Source organism: Salvelinus sp. IW2-2015, linkage group LG13 (genome assembly GCF_002910315.2).
Source record: "Salvelinus sp. IW2-2015 linkage group LG13, ASM291031v2, whole genome shotgun sequence".
Taxonomy (NCBI): Eukaryota; Metazoa; Chordata; class Actinopteri; order Salmoniformes; family Salmonidae; genus Salvelinus; species Salvelinus sp. IW2-2015.
Window position 1 is genome coordinate 34,701,080 of NC_036853.1, and position 18,618 is coordinate 34,719,697.

General features: G+C 43.3%; 1 protein-coding gene across 4 annotated transcripts in view; it reads right to left on the reverse strand.

The window, feature by feature from the left end:
- LOC111971375 (low-density lipoprotein receptor-related protein 8-like) overlaps positions 1 to 18,618 on the reverse strand; it is a 285,885-nt gene that overhangs the window by 53,216 nt on the left and 214,051 nt on the right. For all 4 annotated transcript variants that reach the window (XM_023998127.2, XM_023998126.2, XM_023998125.2 and 1 more), the window contains exons 5-9: positions 14,264 to 14,638; positions 11,165 to 11,287; positions 9,114 to 9,236; positions 2,866 to 2,985; positions 2,508 to 2,633 (exon numbers count right to left, since the gene is read on the reverse strand). In XM_023998127.2, the coding sequence (XP_023853895.1) occupies positions 2,508 to 2,633; positions 2,866 to 2,985; positions 9,114 to 9,236; positions 11,165 to 11,287; positions 14,264 to 14,638 (867 nt within the window). The remainder of the gene's footprint in view (positions 1 to 2,507; positions 2,634 to 2,865; positions 2,986 to 9,113; positions 9,237 to 11,164; positions 11,288 to 14,263; positions 14,639 to 18,618) is intronic.

An 18,618-nucleotide genomic window follows, 5' to 3' on the forward strand; every position in this document is an offset into this window, starting at 1 on the left:
ATTTCATTATTATTATTCAAGTTACTACCTCTAAAATTTAGTCTAGTACACAATTGGAGAGGATTGTCACATTTTCGTATTGACTCAAAAGAAACACGTGCAATTTCACTTTTGAATCACACTTTGTTGGTTGTTTTTCCTTTTCTTTTCTTTGTCATTTATATTTCATATCATTTTTGATGTTTCCATTTGATTTAAATGTATGTTACTGTTGTCTTAGRCCTATAAGGCCCAATGTGAAAAGGGGTTTCTGTTTGTTCACTTGTTTACATGAATATGCTTCTTTAAAAAAAAMTATTTGAAACAAGCCATTACACTTTGTTATTATCATGGCATTTCATTATTCTTATTCAGGTTATCACTTATAAATATTAAATCTACAAATGAAGAAATCCCAGGTTGGAGAGGCTCTGTCGCATTGAGTCAAAATAAAGATATATGCAGCCCACCTGGTATTCAACCTTCCCAAATTCTCCCATGTCACCCCGCTCCCCTGCACACTACACTGGCTTCCAGTCGAAGCTCTCATCCACTACAAGACCATGGTACTTGGCTACGGAGCAGCAAGAGGAACTTCCCCTCCCTGCCTTCAGGCTTCGCAGAAAAACCCTACAACCTAATTGTGCACTAACGTTAATTGTAAGTCGCTCTGGAAAAGAGCATCTGCTAAATGACTAAAATGTCAATCTAAAAATGTATATGCCTACCTTGTCTTTGTCTGTTGCCTTTTCCACATATGAAAATATTAAATACTGATCCTATTTCGACGCAAAAATCCATTCATACAAGTCCGATGGGTTTTCTCCCACTTTTCCCCGAGATATTCGCGTAACGTCACAAACCCTGCTACTGCGGTCACTCGATGGCGAGAGGGCGCCGTAATGAGAAAAATAATGTAGCATAAGCTACTGACAATAGGCCTTTAATCAGATGAAATCTTGACAGGAGCGTTTGATTCTCATTAAAGAGATGTCCAGACATGCTACTTTAGGAAACTTTCTGAATAGCCCTATAGAGAGAATCAGCAAACTCACAACCCGTAAAATGACCTGTCAATCAAAGCCACCAAAGTATGTCAGAGAAAAGAGCAAATATTTATATTTTCCTTAATACGTATAAAAAAAAMCTAGGCCACCGTAGGCTTTCCGAAAGTAGGTTCGATGAATTGATAAGGAAAGTACAGTACGAAGAGGAGTGAGACAGCTATGCGATAGTAGGATAATGAAATTGACAATCGTTAAAATAGAAACAAATACACGCAACATGTCCATAGCCATTTTTTCACTGTTGATTAGTCTATAAAWAAAGAGTAGAGTCTGTATCAAATTATACCATGCCTGGTTGGAGACAACATTAGCTCATTATAGGCCTCAGAGTCAGAAGAAACTCATTTGAATAATTAATGAATAGTCAGACACATCCAACCTTTTTTCAAAAGAATACCAATTGATGTATCTACTAGCAAGCAATGAAAACGAGCATTGTATACAAGAAAGTCCACACTTCAAACTATTTTCTCCCCCCTGAAGTGCCATAGCCTATAGGCTAGCGCTTCTACAACCCCACGCATCARACGGTTTAGCAGCTGGAGCATCAAACGAGAGTTGGAAAGAGGAGATGTAGAACGCTCAATAGACAGACTAAGTTTAACGAAACAATCGCTTATGACCATTAGTAAACACCTCCTGCTATTAGATCAAGTTGATCTACGTCAATAACGTTAATCCCAAAAAATGTTTCTCCCAAAATGAATGTGTGCCTATTTAAACGGTTCTCGCGGTTGTTTCATTTTCACGGCGGCCTTCATCCATAACCGTCAGTTACACGGTTATTCAATTACCGTCACAGCCCTACAAGGAACTATTATAATAAKACACACATACACACACACACWCAGAGACACACTGTCCCCCTCCCTTCCGCTCTAATAATAAACGGACAGAGCTTTCTGAGAGCGTGTATATGCTCACTCTAACAGTAATAAAGACGTGCGTTCTCGGATGGAAGGTAATCAATGGCCTTTTCCACGCCACTTAGAGCAAAGCCGAGCCAGTTCCCGCTTAAGCCCCCTCATTACCATGTAATGATCCAACCTAAGAATGATGATGCTAATCACAAACCATGTGTTTCTCTACAGTCTGAGTCTGAGAGAGGGCCCAAAGTTAAGACCAGGGCATTGATTTCTATTCATGGCCAGGCTAGCGTGTTTACCGTGGGGCACGGTGAGGGACAATGCCTGGCTGTGTCCTACAGTGCCCTGACAGGTCCCCCATAGCAAGGGAGAGACATGGAGGGAATGGTTCTCTTTTAATTACCGCCCAGAGAGGCAAAGGCAAATATTTGCCTTTTCCGACCGCCCTGCATACAAAGAAAGTCCTTTCATATTGGACGGGCTGAGAACAGACGGTGATGTTGCTGGGTTGTGTGTGTGTGTGTGTGTGTGTGTGTGTGTGTGTGTCCATGTCTCTTCAGTGGTTGCCGGGGACATTATGGGTTGTCTCACTCACCCACGGCCTTGCAGGATTTGGTGCTGGGGTCCATCTCATAGCCCTCGTAACATTCACACTTGTAGTCTCCTTTGTAGTTGACGCAGATCTGGCCGCAGGCGTCAGGGTTCTCACACTCGTCTATGTCTGAGGAGGGATATCAGAAGAACATCAATTACACTGGACACACTGTCTCTACTAAGACAGGATGGACAGCAGGATAGAGAGATATCTGGGACATTTACTCTAAGTAGCTACCGTCTGGAAAGAGAGAGTACGAGAAGAGAAGGAAATGTGTGGGAGATTGAGGGAGCAATTTTCAGAGAGCGCAATCATTGGTAAGGCTTGGCTGAGAGGGACATATTGTATGGGAATCTACCTCCACAGGTCTTCTTGTCCATTAGTTTGTATCCAGCGGGACAGTCACACTCATAGCCGATCCTTCGGTCTCTGCAGATGTGAGAGCAGCCTCCATTGTTGTCTGCGCACTCATTCACACCTAGAAAGAGAGGGATGAAGGGAGAAATAGAGGAAGAGGAGTCAAACATAAATAAAACAACCAAGATATTGGTCTATTTGTGTGTGTGTGTGTGTGTGTGTGTCTGAGGTGGCCTCTAGGGGAATGTGCTGCTATCAGACACCTGGAACCGTTCCAGAATGCACTGGGGCTCAGAAGGGGATGGCTTCGCACCAGGTGCCCCTCGCTAATCTGATTTCCTTTGGGGAGCAGGTTTCCTCCTCTTATCCCTCTATCCATTCCGGCTTCTCCTCCCCTTATCCATTCATCCCTCCTCCTATCCCTCTATCTAGCCCTCCTACTCCTCCTCCTATCCCTCCTCCTTACCTTCCTCTATCATCCCTCCTCCTATCCCTTTATCCATTCCTCCTCCTTACCTTCCCTCTCTTTCATTCTGCTCCCYTTTCAGTATCCATCCTCCCTYACCCCCCTCTTTCTCTCTCCATCATTCCTTATATCACTTTATCTCGCTCTTTTCCTGTCTCCCCGTCACCCTCCCTCCCATAAGCAGGGCTTTACAGTGCTACGATTTGTGTCGTTTTTATTTGGCAGCACCATGCCCCTAGGAAAGAAAATAAACACCCAACTGCGGATTACCACTTCAATCTCTCAAATATTTTCCATTGTGCTCCTACATTTCTTTGTGTGCTCCTACATTTCTTTGTGTGCTCCTACATTTCCTTGTGTGCTCCTACATTTCCTTGTGTGCTCCTACATTTCTATTTGTGCTCCTACATTTCTATTTGTGCTCCTTGTAAAACATTTCAGCGTAGAGCCCTGATAAGCAAGTCGCTCTGGATAAGAGCGTCTGCTAAATGACTTAAATGTAAATGTAAAATAAGCCTAGCGGGTAGAGTGGGGTTGAGAGCTGACACTTCATTATTGGTACAGTCATGCGTGAGAGGAAGACAGGGGAGGCTGGAGGATGTTGTACAAACACAAGCTGGTCATCTATGAATATCTTAACTTCCATGTTAATGAATAACAAACAGTACATGTCCACTTACACTATAGCTAGAGAATGTGACATTAAGATAAAACAAGACCGGCAAATATACAGCTTCAGCGATATACAAATCAATGTAATACAATTCCAACAGAACATAAATATGTACGTCAAAGTAAAGAGATCTAATGTCACAGAGCTATGTACAATGGGTAACAAAAATATTCACCCCCCCTTGGATTTTGTCACATTTTGTTGCATTTAATTGTGATGTTTTTGTCATTGATCTGGAAAAAATACTCCGGAATGTCAAAATTAATAAATATTTAAAAACTATAATATACACTGAACAAAAATATAAACGCAACATGTAAAGTGTTGGTCCCATGTTTCATGAGCTGAAATAAAAGATCCCAGAAATGTTCCATACACACAGAAAGCTTATTTCTCAAAAATGTGGTGCACAAATTTGTTTACACCCCTGTTAGTGAGTATTTGAGCCTTTATCAAGATAATCTATCCACCTGACAGGTGTGGCATATCAAGAAGCTGATTAAACAGCATGATCATTACACAGGTGCACCTTGTGCTGGGAACAATAAAGGGCCACACAACACAATGCCACAGGTGTCTCAAGTTTTGAGGGAGAGTGCAATTGTCATGATGACTGCAGGAATGTCCACCAGAGCTGTTGTACATTTCTCTACCATAATAACGTTGTCTTAGAGAATTTAGCAGAACGTCCGACCGGGCTCACAACTGCAGACCACGTGTAACCACGGCAGCCCAGGACCTCCACATCTGGTTTCTTCACCTGCGGGATCGTCCGAGGGGAGGGGGTGGGTGCTGAGGAGTATTTCTGTCTGTAATAAAGCYCTTTTGTGGGGAAAAACTCATTCTAATTGGCTGGGCCTGGCTCCCGAGTGGGTGGGCCTATGCCCTCCCAGGTCGACCCATTGCTGCATCCCTGCCCAGTTGTGAAATCCATATATTAGGGCTTAATTTATTTATTTAAATTGACCGATTTCCTCATATGAATTGTTGCATGTTGAAATTGTTGCATGTTTATATTTTTATTCAGTATAGTTGTTRCATACAGATGTAGGATCTTAATTGTATTATTTAATACAAATTTAAGAACTATAATATAGATGTTGCATATAGATGTAGGATCTTAATTTGAGCCAGTTTGCTACAGCAGAAGAATAATCCTGCAGCAAAAGGAAATGTGAATTATTATGAGGAAAAGTATTTAGACCTCTTGACTTTTTCCACATTTTGTTACGTTACAGCCTTATTCCTCAGCAATCTACACACAATACCCCATAATGACAAAGTGATAACCGATTTATAGAGATTTTTGCATAAAAGACAGAAATACCTTATTTACGTAAGTATTAAGACCCTTTGCTATGACACTCGAAATTGAGCTCAGGTGCATCCTGTTTCCATTGATAATCCTTGAGAGGTTTCTACAACTTGATTGGAGTCTACCTGTGGTAAATTCAATTGATTGGACATGATTTATATATGCCTATATAAGGTCCCACAGTTGACAGTGCATGTCAGAGTAAAAACCAAGCCATGAGGTTGAAGGAATTGTCTGTAGAGATCTGAGACAGTATTGTGTCGAGGCACAGATCTGGGGAAGGGTACCAAAACATTTCTGCAGCATTGAAGGTCCCCAAGAACACAGTGGCCTCCATCATTCTTAAATAGAAGAAGTTTGGAACCACTAAGACTCTTCCTAGAGCTGGCCGCCCAGCCAAACTAAGCAATCGGGGGAGAAGGGCCTTGGTCAGTGAGGTGACCAAGAACCCGATGGTCACTCTGACAAAGCTCCGCAGAGTTCCTCTGTGGAGATGGGAGAACCTTCCAGAAGGACAATCATCTCTGCAGCACTCCAGCAATCAGGCCTTTATGGTAGTGGCCAGACGGAAGCCACTCCACAGTAAAAGGCACATGACAGTCTGCTTGGAGTTTGCCAAAMGGCACCTAAATACTGTCAGACCATGAGAAACAAGATTCTCTGGTCTGATGAAACCAAGATTGAAGTCTTTGGCCTGAATGCCAAGCGTCATGTCTGGAGGAAACCTGGCACCATCCCTACGGTGAAGCATGGTGGTGGCAGCATCATGCTGGTGGTGGCAGCATCATCATGTTTTTCAGCGGCAGGGACTGCGAAACAAGTCAGCATCGAAGCAAAGATGAACAGAGCAAAGTACCGAGAGATCCTTGATGAAAACCTGCTCCAGAGCATTCAGGACTTCAGGTTCACCTTCCAACAGGAGTGGCTTCGGGACAAGTCTCTGAATGTCCTTAAGTGGCCCAGCCAGAGCCCGGACTTGAACCCGATCGAACATCTCTGGAAAGACCTAAAAATAGCTGTGCAGCAATGCCCTCCATCCAAATTGACAGAGCTTGAGAGGATCTGCAGAGAAGAATTGGAGAAACTCCCCAAATACAGGTGTGCCAAGCTTGTAGCGTCATACCCAAGAAGACTCGAGGCTGTAATCGCTGCCAAAGGTGCTTCAACAAAGTACTGAGTAAAAGGTCTGAATACGTATGTAAATGTGATATTTCAGTTGTTTATTCTTGARAAATGAGCAAAACTGTCTAAAAACTAGTTTTTACTTCGCCATTATGGGGTATTGAGTGTAGATTTAATCAATTTTAGAATAAGGCTGTAACTAAGAAAAAGTCAAGGGGTCTTTCCCCTTTGGAAATACTTTCCAAATGCAATATAATTAAGGGGTTTAAACATTTTTATTATGGCAAATCAAGTCTCACATTTTAAGGTGGAAATTCAAAATGTTTTAAACCTTGAGTTTGCGTAGAATTCTCAGCAACAAAAGAGTGATCAAATTTAAGTCCTACATCTGTAAATATTCACCCCTTTTTTCAGGCAAGCCTGAATTAGTTCATGATTAAAACGTGGTTTTAACAAATCACATAATAAGTTACACGGACTCACTGTGTGAAATAATAGAGGTTGAAATTATTTTTTCAAGACTACCCCTTCCTCTGTACCCCATACATGCAACATCTGTAAGGTCCCTTGGTCAAGTGTTGAATTTCAAGCACAGATTAAACTACAAAGACCAGGGAGCTTTATGAAAGGCCTTATAAAGTGCAGTGATTGGTAGATGATTAACAATAACACATCYGATATTTAATATCTCTTTAAGTATGTCAAGTGAATAATTATGCTGTCGATAATGTATTAAACCACCCAGACACATCAAAGATTCAGTAATCCTTCTGAACTGAGCTGCAGAACAGGAAGGTAACTGCTCAGGGATGTCACCATGAGGTCATTGGTGATTTTAAAACAGCTACAGAGCTCAATGGCTGTGATGGAAGAAAACTGAGGATGGATCAACAACATTGTAGTGACTCCACAATAATCACCTAAATGACAGGGTGAAAAGAAGAATACAAATGTACAGAATAGAAATATTCCAAAACATGTATCCCGTATGCAAACAAGGCACTAAAGTAATACTGAAAAAAAAAAAACATGGGAAAGGAATACATTTTTGGCCTAAATGCTAAGCCTTATGTTTGGGGCAAATCCAACACAACACATCACTGAGTAACTGCCTCCCTATTTTYATGCATCATGTTATGGATATGCTTTTTCAGGATAAAAAAAAAMTGCATGGCGTGAATCACAGGCCAAATACTAGAGGAAAACCTGCTTCAGTCTGCTTTACACCAGATACTGGGAGAGGAAGTTGTTGCCTTGGTAACCAGACAAACAGACTTGCTGTTTTAGCTAACCAAACCATCAGTCTTAGTTTGCTATTATGAAAATCAAATTAAACAATTCCAATAATGTTTTCAATTTGACTTTTGGTTTCAAAAGCAGCTCAAACATTGAACATGTAAGAATTAACTATAGCCATGAATTCTACCGCGCATTATAGGGAAATAATGCACACTCTAGAGTTCCGTTCAAGCCAATCAGAAATGTGTATTTAACAATCCCATGATGTAAGTAAAAAAATATTTGAAGAAATMATTTTCAAATATGTCATTGGGCTCATATCTTGAGCTAGAAATAATATTGTAGAAAAATAGATTTTCATTCATTTTGGAGTAGCATGTCTTTTTTAAAAGTCACCAGAACTGAGCTTCTCAGTTCTTCTACATAAAAATGTAACCCCCCCTCTGCAACCTTTTCCCCCAAGCTGTAATCGCTGCCAAAGRTGTTTCTAACATGTTTTGACTCAGGGGTATCAATACGACCGTTTTGGAGCTGAAGTGAGAGAAAATTAACTCCCGTTTTGGAGTGAAATGTTGTCCATTCACATGTCAAATGTTTCCTCACTACAATATATGATCATGATACGTTACACTGTGTTCATGTTTAACTGACGAAAAAAATCCATGGGGGGGCGCATGCTAATCGGTTAGCATGGTAACCGGAGCTCATGCAGAGTCAATGGAACAAACTGGCTAAATTAGCTAGCTAGCCATTTACATTTCATTTGTTGTATGTTTAACTAGCTGGCTAGCTAGCTTTATGCCATTYACATTTTTCTAGCTTATGATAATGAAGTTTGCTAAATCTAGTTATCCTTACGTCTGCATTGCCATCGACTTGACTGGCAGCAGTTTGAGWGGATGGACAGAGCAGGGGCAACACMGATGGATTGCTTGTTTGTTAGCTGATGAATTTCAGTACAGCTCTGGCAGTCATCTGGCAAAAACGAGTTACAGGAGATGAGTAAATGAATGTTGAAATTCTGTTTTAAAGATCAATGCTTCATATGTCATCTATTATTCAAGTCCATGTTGCTCATTGCACATCATTGCTCCAGTGTCTCATACCCCTCTCCGTTGCCAGCAATTTTGCTCAGCAATATTGCCTAAACAAATTGCATGTGTATTATCTATGGTGGAGCGCTAATCCATATGGTGCCTTATGGGTAATGTAGTCTGAGCATGTTTCCTTGCCGTGAACAACCTCAAGGGAAGAGTTGGTATTTTGACGGTAACGAGCGAGCTGAGAATTATCCAGATTTATTCCCCCTCGATCAAATGAAGCTCCGATTACTACCAGAGTGACCATCTGCATGTCAACTGGATGCTAATAGGTGTGTGTGTGTGTGTGTTGAGTGTGTGCCGGCGTGCGTGGATGCATCCGTGTGTGTCTTACCGCACTCCTTCATAGGTTCGTCTGACCAGTCCTTGCAGTCTTTGATGGCATCACACACCTTGCTGCTGTCGATACACTCTCCATTCTTGCACATAAACTTCCTGGGGCCATCACACTTAGTGGCTGGGAAAGAGAGAGGGTAGAAARATACACGGATCATTACCTTGCAAAAGCTTACAACAAGTGTTTGATTTCCAATGCGTATCCCTACTCTGATTCCTCGGGCCAGATAGCATAAAATAGGTAATCTGCTTTCCAGACACTGCTATTAGCCTGGGGGTGGGGTTATAAAATAAGTAACAATGATAATTTGGTAGCTTAGCACTCTGTACCTGCAGTAGAGAAGATGATAGTGTATTAATACAAAATACACTATATATACAAAAGTATTTGGATACCCATTGACATTAGTGGATTCAGCTATTTCAGTCACTATTTTCAGTCATTAKATCATTTATTTTGGTACAGTCCATTTGTAACTTGTTTTTGGTCACAGGTCCAGGAATGGCTGAAGAATTGCAACATATACCTGGAGCTAACTCCGCAGATAATAAATATGTATATATATATTTTAAAAAGATATGTGAATATATATACAGTATATACAGTGGGGAGAACAAGTATTTGATACACTGCCGATTTTGCAGGTTTTCCTACTTACAAAGCATGTAGAGGTCTGTAATTTTTATCATAGGTACACKTCAACTGTGAGAGACGGAATCTAAAACAAAAATCCAGAAAATCACATTGTATGATTTTTAAGTAATTAATTTGCATTTTATTGCATGACTCATCAGACCAAAGGACAGATTTCCACCGATCTAAAGTCCATTGCTTATGTTTCTTGGCCTAAGCAAGTCTCTTCTTCTTATTGGTGTCCTTTAGTAGTGGTTTCTTTACAGCAATTCAACCATGAAGGCCTGATTCAAGCAGTCTCCTCCGAACAGTTAATTTTGAGATGTGTCTGTTACTTGAACTCTGTGAAGCATTTATTTGGGMTGCAATCTGAGATGCAGTCAATTGCTGATTTCTGAGGCTGGTAACTCCAATGAACTTATCCTCTGCAGCAGAGGTAACTCTGGGTCTTCCYTTCCTGTGGCGGTCCTCGTAAGAGCCAGTTTCCTCATAGCGCTTGATGGTTTTTGCRATTGCACTTGAAGAAACTTTCAAAGTTCTTGAAATTTTCCAAATTGACTGCCSTTCATGTATTGAAGAAATGATGGGCTGTCGTTTCTCTTTGCTTATTTGAGCTGTTCTTGACATAATATGGACTTGGTCTTTTACCAAATAGGGCTATCTTGTGTACCTTGTCACAACACAACTGATTGGCTCAAACACATTAAGAAGGAAATAAATTAATTTAAGTGCATTCCAGGTGACTACCTCATGAAGCTGGTTGAGAGAATTCAAAAGCTGTCATCAAGGCAAAGGGGTGCTACTTTGAAKAATCTCAAATATAAAATATATTTGGATTTGTTTAACACATTTTTGGTTACTACAACAGTTTGGGGAAGGCCCAGTGCACAAAGCGAGGTCCATACAGAAATKCTTTGTYGAGATCGGTGTGGAAGAACTTGACTGGCCTGCACAGAGCCCTAACCTCAACCCCATCAAACACTTTGCGATGAATTGGATCGCCAAATGCGAGCCAGGCCTAATCACCCAACATCAGTGCCCGACCTCACTAATGATCTTGTGGCTGAATGGAAGCAAGTCCCCGCTGCAATGTTCCAACATCTAGTGGAAATGCTTCCCAGAAGAGTGGATGGAGGCTGTTATAGCAACTTCATATTAATGCCCATGATTTTGGAATGAGATGTTCGACAACCAGGTGTCCACATACTTTTGGTCATGTAGTGTACAACACAATATAGAGAAGGGTAAGAGATATTGTGGTAAATGATGAGAGGAAATTCAGAAAACATTAGCAGTTATTTCAGACTACTGGAACATTTGTYAACTATACACCCAGGAGAGAAGGTAAGGGGAGTAACTACTGGGCATGGAGGAAGACAAAGGGGAAGAGGGGATGGTCAGTAAGGCCAACCCACCGTTGATACAGCCAGCCTCATCGCTGAAGTCAGGACAGTCATGGACCCCGTTACACTGTTTGGTGCCATGAATACAGGATCCATCACCACACTGGAACTCATCTGGACGGCAGGTCAGCAGAGCTGTGGAAGATAGAACACACACACACATACACACGCAGACACAGAGCGAGAGGGAGCGGGAGAGAGATAGAAAAAAAGAAACACGGCACACACACACACACACACACACACACACACACACACACACACACAGATTGCGTTAATTCACCAGCGCATCATCCAACTTTCTATCTCTCTAGAGATCCAACCCCAACCCGGTATCCTGTCAGAGATGAAATTACCCCAGTGAAAAAGTGCATGTTTCATCTTGGGTTTGGGCCAAAACGGAGTGCATTCCAATTCAGTAGTAATCCCTCATACATACAACTCCCCCCTTCTCCCCGTTTCCCTCTGCACCAGAGAAATGCTGTGGAAATGAGAAGCTGGGAGGTATTTACTCACTGTCTGGGTAAAACACACACCCAGGACTGCCCTGCTTTGTTCTGTTGTTTGTGCTGTGTGTGTGTGTGTGTGTGTGTGTGTGTGTGTGTGTGTGTGCTGTACTAGCAGTAGTATAGGGTAAGGTTTATTTTACCCATTCATCTCTTTAACTGCTGCTTTAATTATTCATGGGATGCACTTTGGAGATGTAACCTACACCAGAGGACGAGACGCGGGGCACACACACACACACACACACACACACACACACACACACACACACAATGCTACACACTCCAACATAAACAAAGACCCCCTTGATGTTAAAACCAGCATAACCAGCGTAATCCGAGTGTATCACAACGTGCTGATGGTATCAGTCCAGTGATTGGGATCTGAGCTCAGCTAATAATAATACAATCTCGGGATGAACAGCGGCAGTCCGGGAGAAAGAAAGGGAAGGCAGGAACAGACTACAGAGATGAATGATTCTCCGTTTCTCATTTACATCACTATAATACTGTAATACTGAAACCCCTCTCCCGGATCACACATCTCATCTCTGCATCTACTGTATTGAGTCTGCTTAAAGGTGTTAAGACCTTTAATCATGTGTTGATCATGTCAACACATCACTACTGGTACGGCACACACATCGTTTCTGGATCAGGCAGTATCACTTCTAAACGTACAGTAGCCATGATAGGACAACGTATTACGTTTTGATAATGCTATTGATTTTGATTATTAAGGTAGGTTTAATCAGGTTCCAACACCAACATAATTGTACAAGTCGGAAACCCCCTGCGTAGATCTGCTCTGATTTCATCCCTGTCTTTGTGATCGGTGTGTTGTTATTGAGTGGTCTCTGGGGTTGAGAACAGGGTGTTACTCAGGGAGAGAGAGAGAGAGAGAGAGACAGGTTGTGAATGCCCTCGCTCTCAAAGGGCTCTCCACTGTATCAATCATCACACTGTTGCATGGCAACCAACTCAACTGATCGCCCTGGTGTTTCCAGCGTGGAGCTTATTATCACCGGGCACCATAACAGAAGTTTCAGCGGGGCTTTGACACCATAGCATCCATGCATACACGCAGGTTAGCGTTTCTCRTCATGAATCTTGTTCTGGTGGCAGCTCTGCAGTGGTCACTAGCTAGCACAGCCACAAAGTAATACAAAAGCAAATGTTAGTTTTCATGAATGTTTAGAATAGAGCCAATTTTGACTTTGCAGCTGGCCCATCTAGCAGAAATCGCTCAGTTTCGCCTCCAGGGCAAGATCCGTGACATTAAATGTCCACCTGCTGCATACACACACAGACAAGCAGGCACACACAGGCAAAAATGCTAACACACACACACAAATGCCTATTCACTCACAAATCCATCCACATTTATTGATTGTACATTGATATAGTGATTTTTACATAGAAGTCTTTCTAAGCTAATTAACCCCCCCCCCCCCATACAGAAGACTCCAGTACACATTTTTCATAGAATAGACTATRTAAGATTTTCTCTGTTTTTGCATATTTCTGTCACTCAATATTATCAGATCTTCAACCAAAACCTAATAGTAGATAAAGGGAACCTGAGTAAATAAATAACACAAAACGTTGATAATTATTTAATTTATTGAATAAATTAAAAAAAGTTATGCAAGACCCAATGACCCTRTGTGAAAAAGTAATTGCCCCCTTTACACTCAACAACTGGTTGTTCCACCTTTAACTGCAATGACCGCAGCCAAACGTTTCCTGTAGTTGTTCATCAGTCTCTCACATCGCTGTGGAGGAATTCTGTCACACTCTTCCGTGCAGAACTGCTTTAACTCAGCGACATTTGTGGGTTTTCGAGCATGAACTGCTCGTTTCAGGTCCTGCCACAACATCTCAATCGGGTTTAGGTCTGGACTTTGACGAGGCCATTCCAACCCTTTAAATGTGTTGCTTCTTAGCCATTCTGATGTAGACTTGCTTGTGTTTAGGATCATTGTCTTACTGCATGACCCAGCTGCGCTTCAGCTTCAGCTCACAAACGGATGGCCTGATATTCTCCTTTAGAATAGAGAGCAGAATTCATGGTTCCTTCAATGATGACAAGACGTCCAGGTCCTGAGGCAGCGAAGCATCACTATATGACGTTCTTACCGTGGAATGCAGTGTTTGGTTTTTGCCAGACATAACGGCACCGATGTCGTCCAAAAGTTCCACTTTTGACKCATTTGTCCATAGAACATTCTTCTCGGAGTCTTAACGATCATCCAGGTGCTTCCAGGCGCTTTTTTGGCAAACTTGAGTCTACTGTTTGGATGACATGGGTCCCGTTATGTCTGTCGAAAACCAAACACTGCATTTCAAAGGGGCAATTACTTTTTCACACAGGGTCATTGGGTGTTGCGTAACATAAAAAATGTGGTGGTTTTTGTTCACTCAGTTCCCTTTATCTAATAGTAGGTTTTGGTTGACGATCTGATAACATTCGAAACACGCACAAAAATATGCAAGAATAGAGAAAATTAGAAGGGGGCAAATAGTTTGTCACAGCCTTATATGTACGACCACATCCTGTGTGCACCACCAGGTGATCCAACCCCAGACACAGTAGACGACTTACCGCAGTCAGCCTCATCAGACTTGTCCTTGCAGTCTGCGTCTCCGTCACATTTCCAGTTGAGGTGGACACACTCTCCACTGCCACACTGGAACTCCCCCTCGGGGCACCGGGGTTTCTGGGGCTCCGTCCGGCGACTACAGCGCTCCATAGACTCATCAGACTTGTCCCCGCAGTCCGGGTCCCCGTCGCAGCTCCACATGTTCGGGATGCACTCCGAGTCGTTACAGCGGAACTCATGGGGGCCGCACGTGGGGGTGGAACACTTCCCCTCGTCACTCCCGTCCCCGCAGTCGTYGTCGCCGTCGCACACAAAGACGGGCGCTACGCATTTCCTGTTACGGCACTGGAAGTCCTTGGCGGGGCAGGCCTTGGTGTCTGGAGGGAGGAGAGGGAAAASAGAGAGAAAGRGCGAGGGGGATGAGTTAGAGGTCTAAATACCAAAGAGGGTGATGTGATGACAGGATACCAAGATAAAAAATATGAAGAGAAACCATGATCTTTCATGCAACAGCTCTAAATGGGCGGACCGGTAAGAAGGAAGAAATATTCKAACAGATTGCGTAACATAATGAGAGTGGGAGGTAAAAGGGTTAGCTGTAAGATCGCATACAGTACAGAGTATGAGAAAAGAGATGAGAAACGCAATCACAGTCTAGGCGCCTGGTCTGAACTACACCACCAGACATGGAGCCTCTAGGGAACACAGCCACACATCCATGCTAGAGAGAGCTAGGTTCTGTACTATACTGTATGTGTCAGAGAGAGAGAGAGAGAGACAGACAGGCTCTGAAGGGAGTCTCTATAACCTCTCTGTGACTACCTCTAACCTCAACGATTTCCTGGCTGCCCAGTCAATCAATCAATCAATCACATTTATTTATAAAGCCCTTTTWACATCAGCTGATGTCACAAAGTGCTTTATACAGAAACTGAGCCTAAAACCCCCAAACAGCAAGCAATGCAGATGTAGAAGCACGGTGGTTAGGAAAAACTCCTTAGAAAGGCAGGAACCTAGGAGRAAACCTAGAGAGGAACCAGGCTCTGAGGGGTGGCCAGTCCTCTGCTGGCTGTGCCGGGTGAAGATTATAACAGAACATGGCCAAGATGTTCAAACGTTCATAGATGACCAGCAGGGTCAAATAATAATAATCACAGTGGTTGTAGAGGGTGCAACAGGTCASCACCTCAGGAGTAAATGTCAGTTGGCTTTTCATAGCCGATCATTCAGAGTTAGAGACAGCAGGTGCGGTAGAGAGAGAGAGTCGAAAACAGCATGTCCGGGACAAGGTGGCCTCATGCTTGGCCCTGGCTCTGTGCAGTGGCAGCACAGACAAAATGACTGTTAGTATGCAGTGGTAAACGGCTGGCCCTGCCTTAATAGGGTCAGCTCAGCAAAAGGGATAACTGGCCCGAGAAGCTGTGGAACAATTGAGTTCAATGGTGTKTTTTTTTATGTAGAGGATCGCTATATAACGCTGTGTGGACACACTGCAATGAGGGAATCTATACACACACAAGGTTAAACACATACACACGCAGGCACGGACGAATGCACGCAGACAAACATTCACTCAGAGAGGCGCACGCATACTGGCATAGCGCCAAACCACTCACACACAGACAGTAATGTTAAGACATGCGCGTMAAGTGCGAAGTTACACAACTAATGCTAAAACTGATGCACGTGGCGTAATCTTCAATCGACAGACTTACACTTGCGACCCACTGTAGCACACACACACTGCCGACTGGGTATTGTTCACGGCTGATGATAAAATGCCACTTTAGCCTGTGGAGTTTGGTGTGTAACATCCACAATGAAATACTCCAGCCATCCCCAAAAGTTTCCACACTGGACTGACTCTCTATGATGTATGTGTTGTGGGGAAAAGGGCATTCTTGTCCTGMAGTAGCACTTCWCTTTCCAGTGTGTGTGTGTGTGTGTRTGTGTGTCATCCTCCTACCACTTCATTCTCTCCCTAACACCAGCTCCCACGCACTGCGCCACTGGGGCTAATTACAATAATAGCCAATTGTATTTGCCGTTAACTTTGCGGCTGTATACTAATGATCTCCACTCCGATCAGAGTAATTAAGTCAACAAATAAACACGAGGCAATTAGAGGTTCAGGTGTTTACCAGCCCCCCTCCCCCCCCTCCCCTCCCCCAACCTCCCTCCTCCTGTCTGTTTATTGACTGACAGTTGAGCAAGGAGAGACTTTAAATCAGGTTCAACTTAGCATGATTTTATTTCGGGTTTAATTTTGATGGAACGTTTAAAATGCACAGATAAATGAATGGAAATGTAAACACTGTTGATGCTATTTGTCTTGTGAGAACAACTCTACGAACGCCTCTCTTATACCTAGTATCATATTATATACTGGCTTCACAGTCGCATCTCACTCTCTGATAAATCCTCCACCGAGCACCTTGAGCTGAGCTGAAGAGAATAGATGAAAAGCTCTTTCTCTAGCCAGTGGAGAGCTGGGTCAGAAGGGTTATGTTTGCTGTAAACAGCGGGGCGGGAGATTATTGTCTGAGCTTGGCTCCCAATGGGGATAATTAGTGGGACAACCGTCTGCTAAGACTCTGGAACCTGACTGGATTCTGACYSYCTGAGATCAGATCTSTCTGAGATCAGATCTGTCTGAGATCAGATCTGTCTGAGAGACCAGGGTGCGACTGGAACTCCAGTAGGGAATGTGGCTTTTATTAGCCAATCAAGAACATCATGTAATGCACATAGATATTGGCAAAAAGAGCTGATCTGATCAAGACCAATTAGTGRAAAAAATATCAGAATTGGGCTGCCTGTCTAAACGCAGCCATGATGCCACACACAACCACCCACTCACCCAAAACGGTGTGGCATATGGCCCTAATGTCATCATACATCTCTGATGAGATCTGGGTACTGTATCTCTGCTCCACTCCCAGACCAGGGCCATCCCCACAGAGGATCAGTAAAGAGGACAGAGCGATTTAAACCCGTAGGATTGGATACAACGGGGGAGCAGAATAGAGGGTATTGTAGAGAGAAACGGGAGAGCAGAGTCGATACAGGCCCTAGAGGGGAAAGACTGTTTTCCACCTCAGGMTAACATATTCACCCGCTGGCCTAGTGCTGGACAGGTAATAGATGGACATGAAGATAAGACTGATCACATTGACCTTGTGTTAGGGAGAGACTATGGAACCCAATGGGGAAAAAAACCACATTGCCCACAACCACATGTGTGCAAACGCACACACACGCGTACCCACAAACACCACTACCCCCCCCCTTTTTCACTTAGGTGTACATTTCTGGAGCGTGATATTCAATAAGATACTATGCTTTGACATATCAGCCACTGAGCTGTCAGCACGGAAAAACCTCGCCGGCGCCGCCTAGCTTCGCATCGGCMGGTGTGGCCAACCTCGGATCACACGGAAATACCGGGAATTAGAATATTCCTCAATCCAACATCTCCAGGCAGACACAGCCACCTGGCTCTCTGGTTTATAGCCTTAAAGTCTGGCTCTAATGGTCCTTACAGCAAACCAACAGCACCGTCTGGAATACCAATCTATGTCGCCATAGGAGTTATCAATAGAACAAATCAATAATAATGGAATAGTGCGCTGGTGCCGTGCTGACAGGGCATTATCATATCCTGAGGAATAATTCTACTGTCAAGAGCAGCCTCTCGATATGGCCCGGTGTATTGAGCCATTGTTTTGCAAAAGCTATRAGTCACCTTAATATCATTAAAGCAGTGTGGATCAGAGAGATGTGTCCCCTGGGGGGAACCCCCTGTTTTAGCCACCCAAATGGCACCCTATTCCCTATAAAGTGTACCACTTTGGTCAAAAGTAGTGCACGATATAGGGAATAGGGTGCCATTTGGGACACACACACAAACAAAGTCTGTATCTGTAACAAAACACATCGATGATGTACAGCTCCCCTCATCGGAGATGTCAGCCAGCTCACTTAGTGGGCTAAAGACTGGAGCTTTGGGTTGGGGGATGGAAGAGGAGGGATACAGATGTTACTGATGTAGCCATGCACATGTGAACTGCTGACAGGAGGGCCAGAGGGGTCTGTTTGCAGTATGCCTGCTTGTCTGCCTGTCTGCCTGCCTCCGTCTCTGTCTGTGAGCTCCAGCCTAATGTAGTCAAACCACTGATAAACTCTCTCCCTGGTACCCTAGAGAAGGATGACTGACATCTACACACACACACACACACACACACACACACACACACACACACACACACACACACACACACACACACACACACACACACACACACACACACACACACACACAACACACACACACACACACAAACCTGTCTTTCAGATA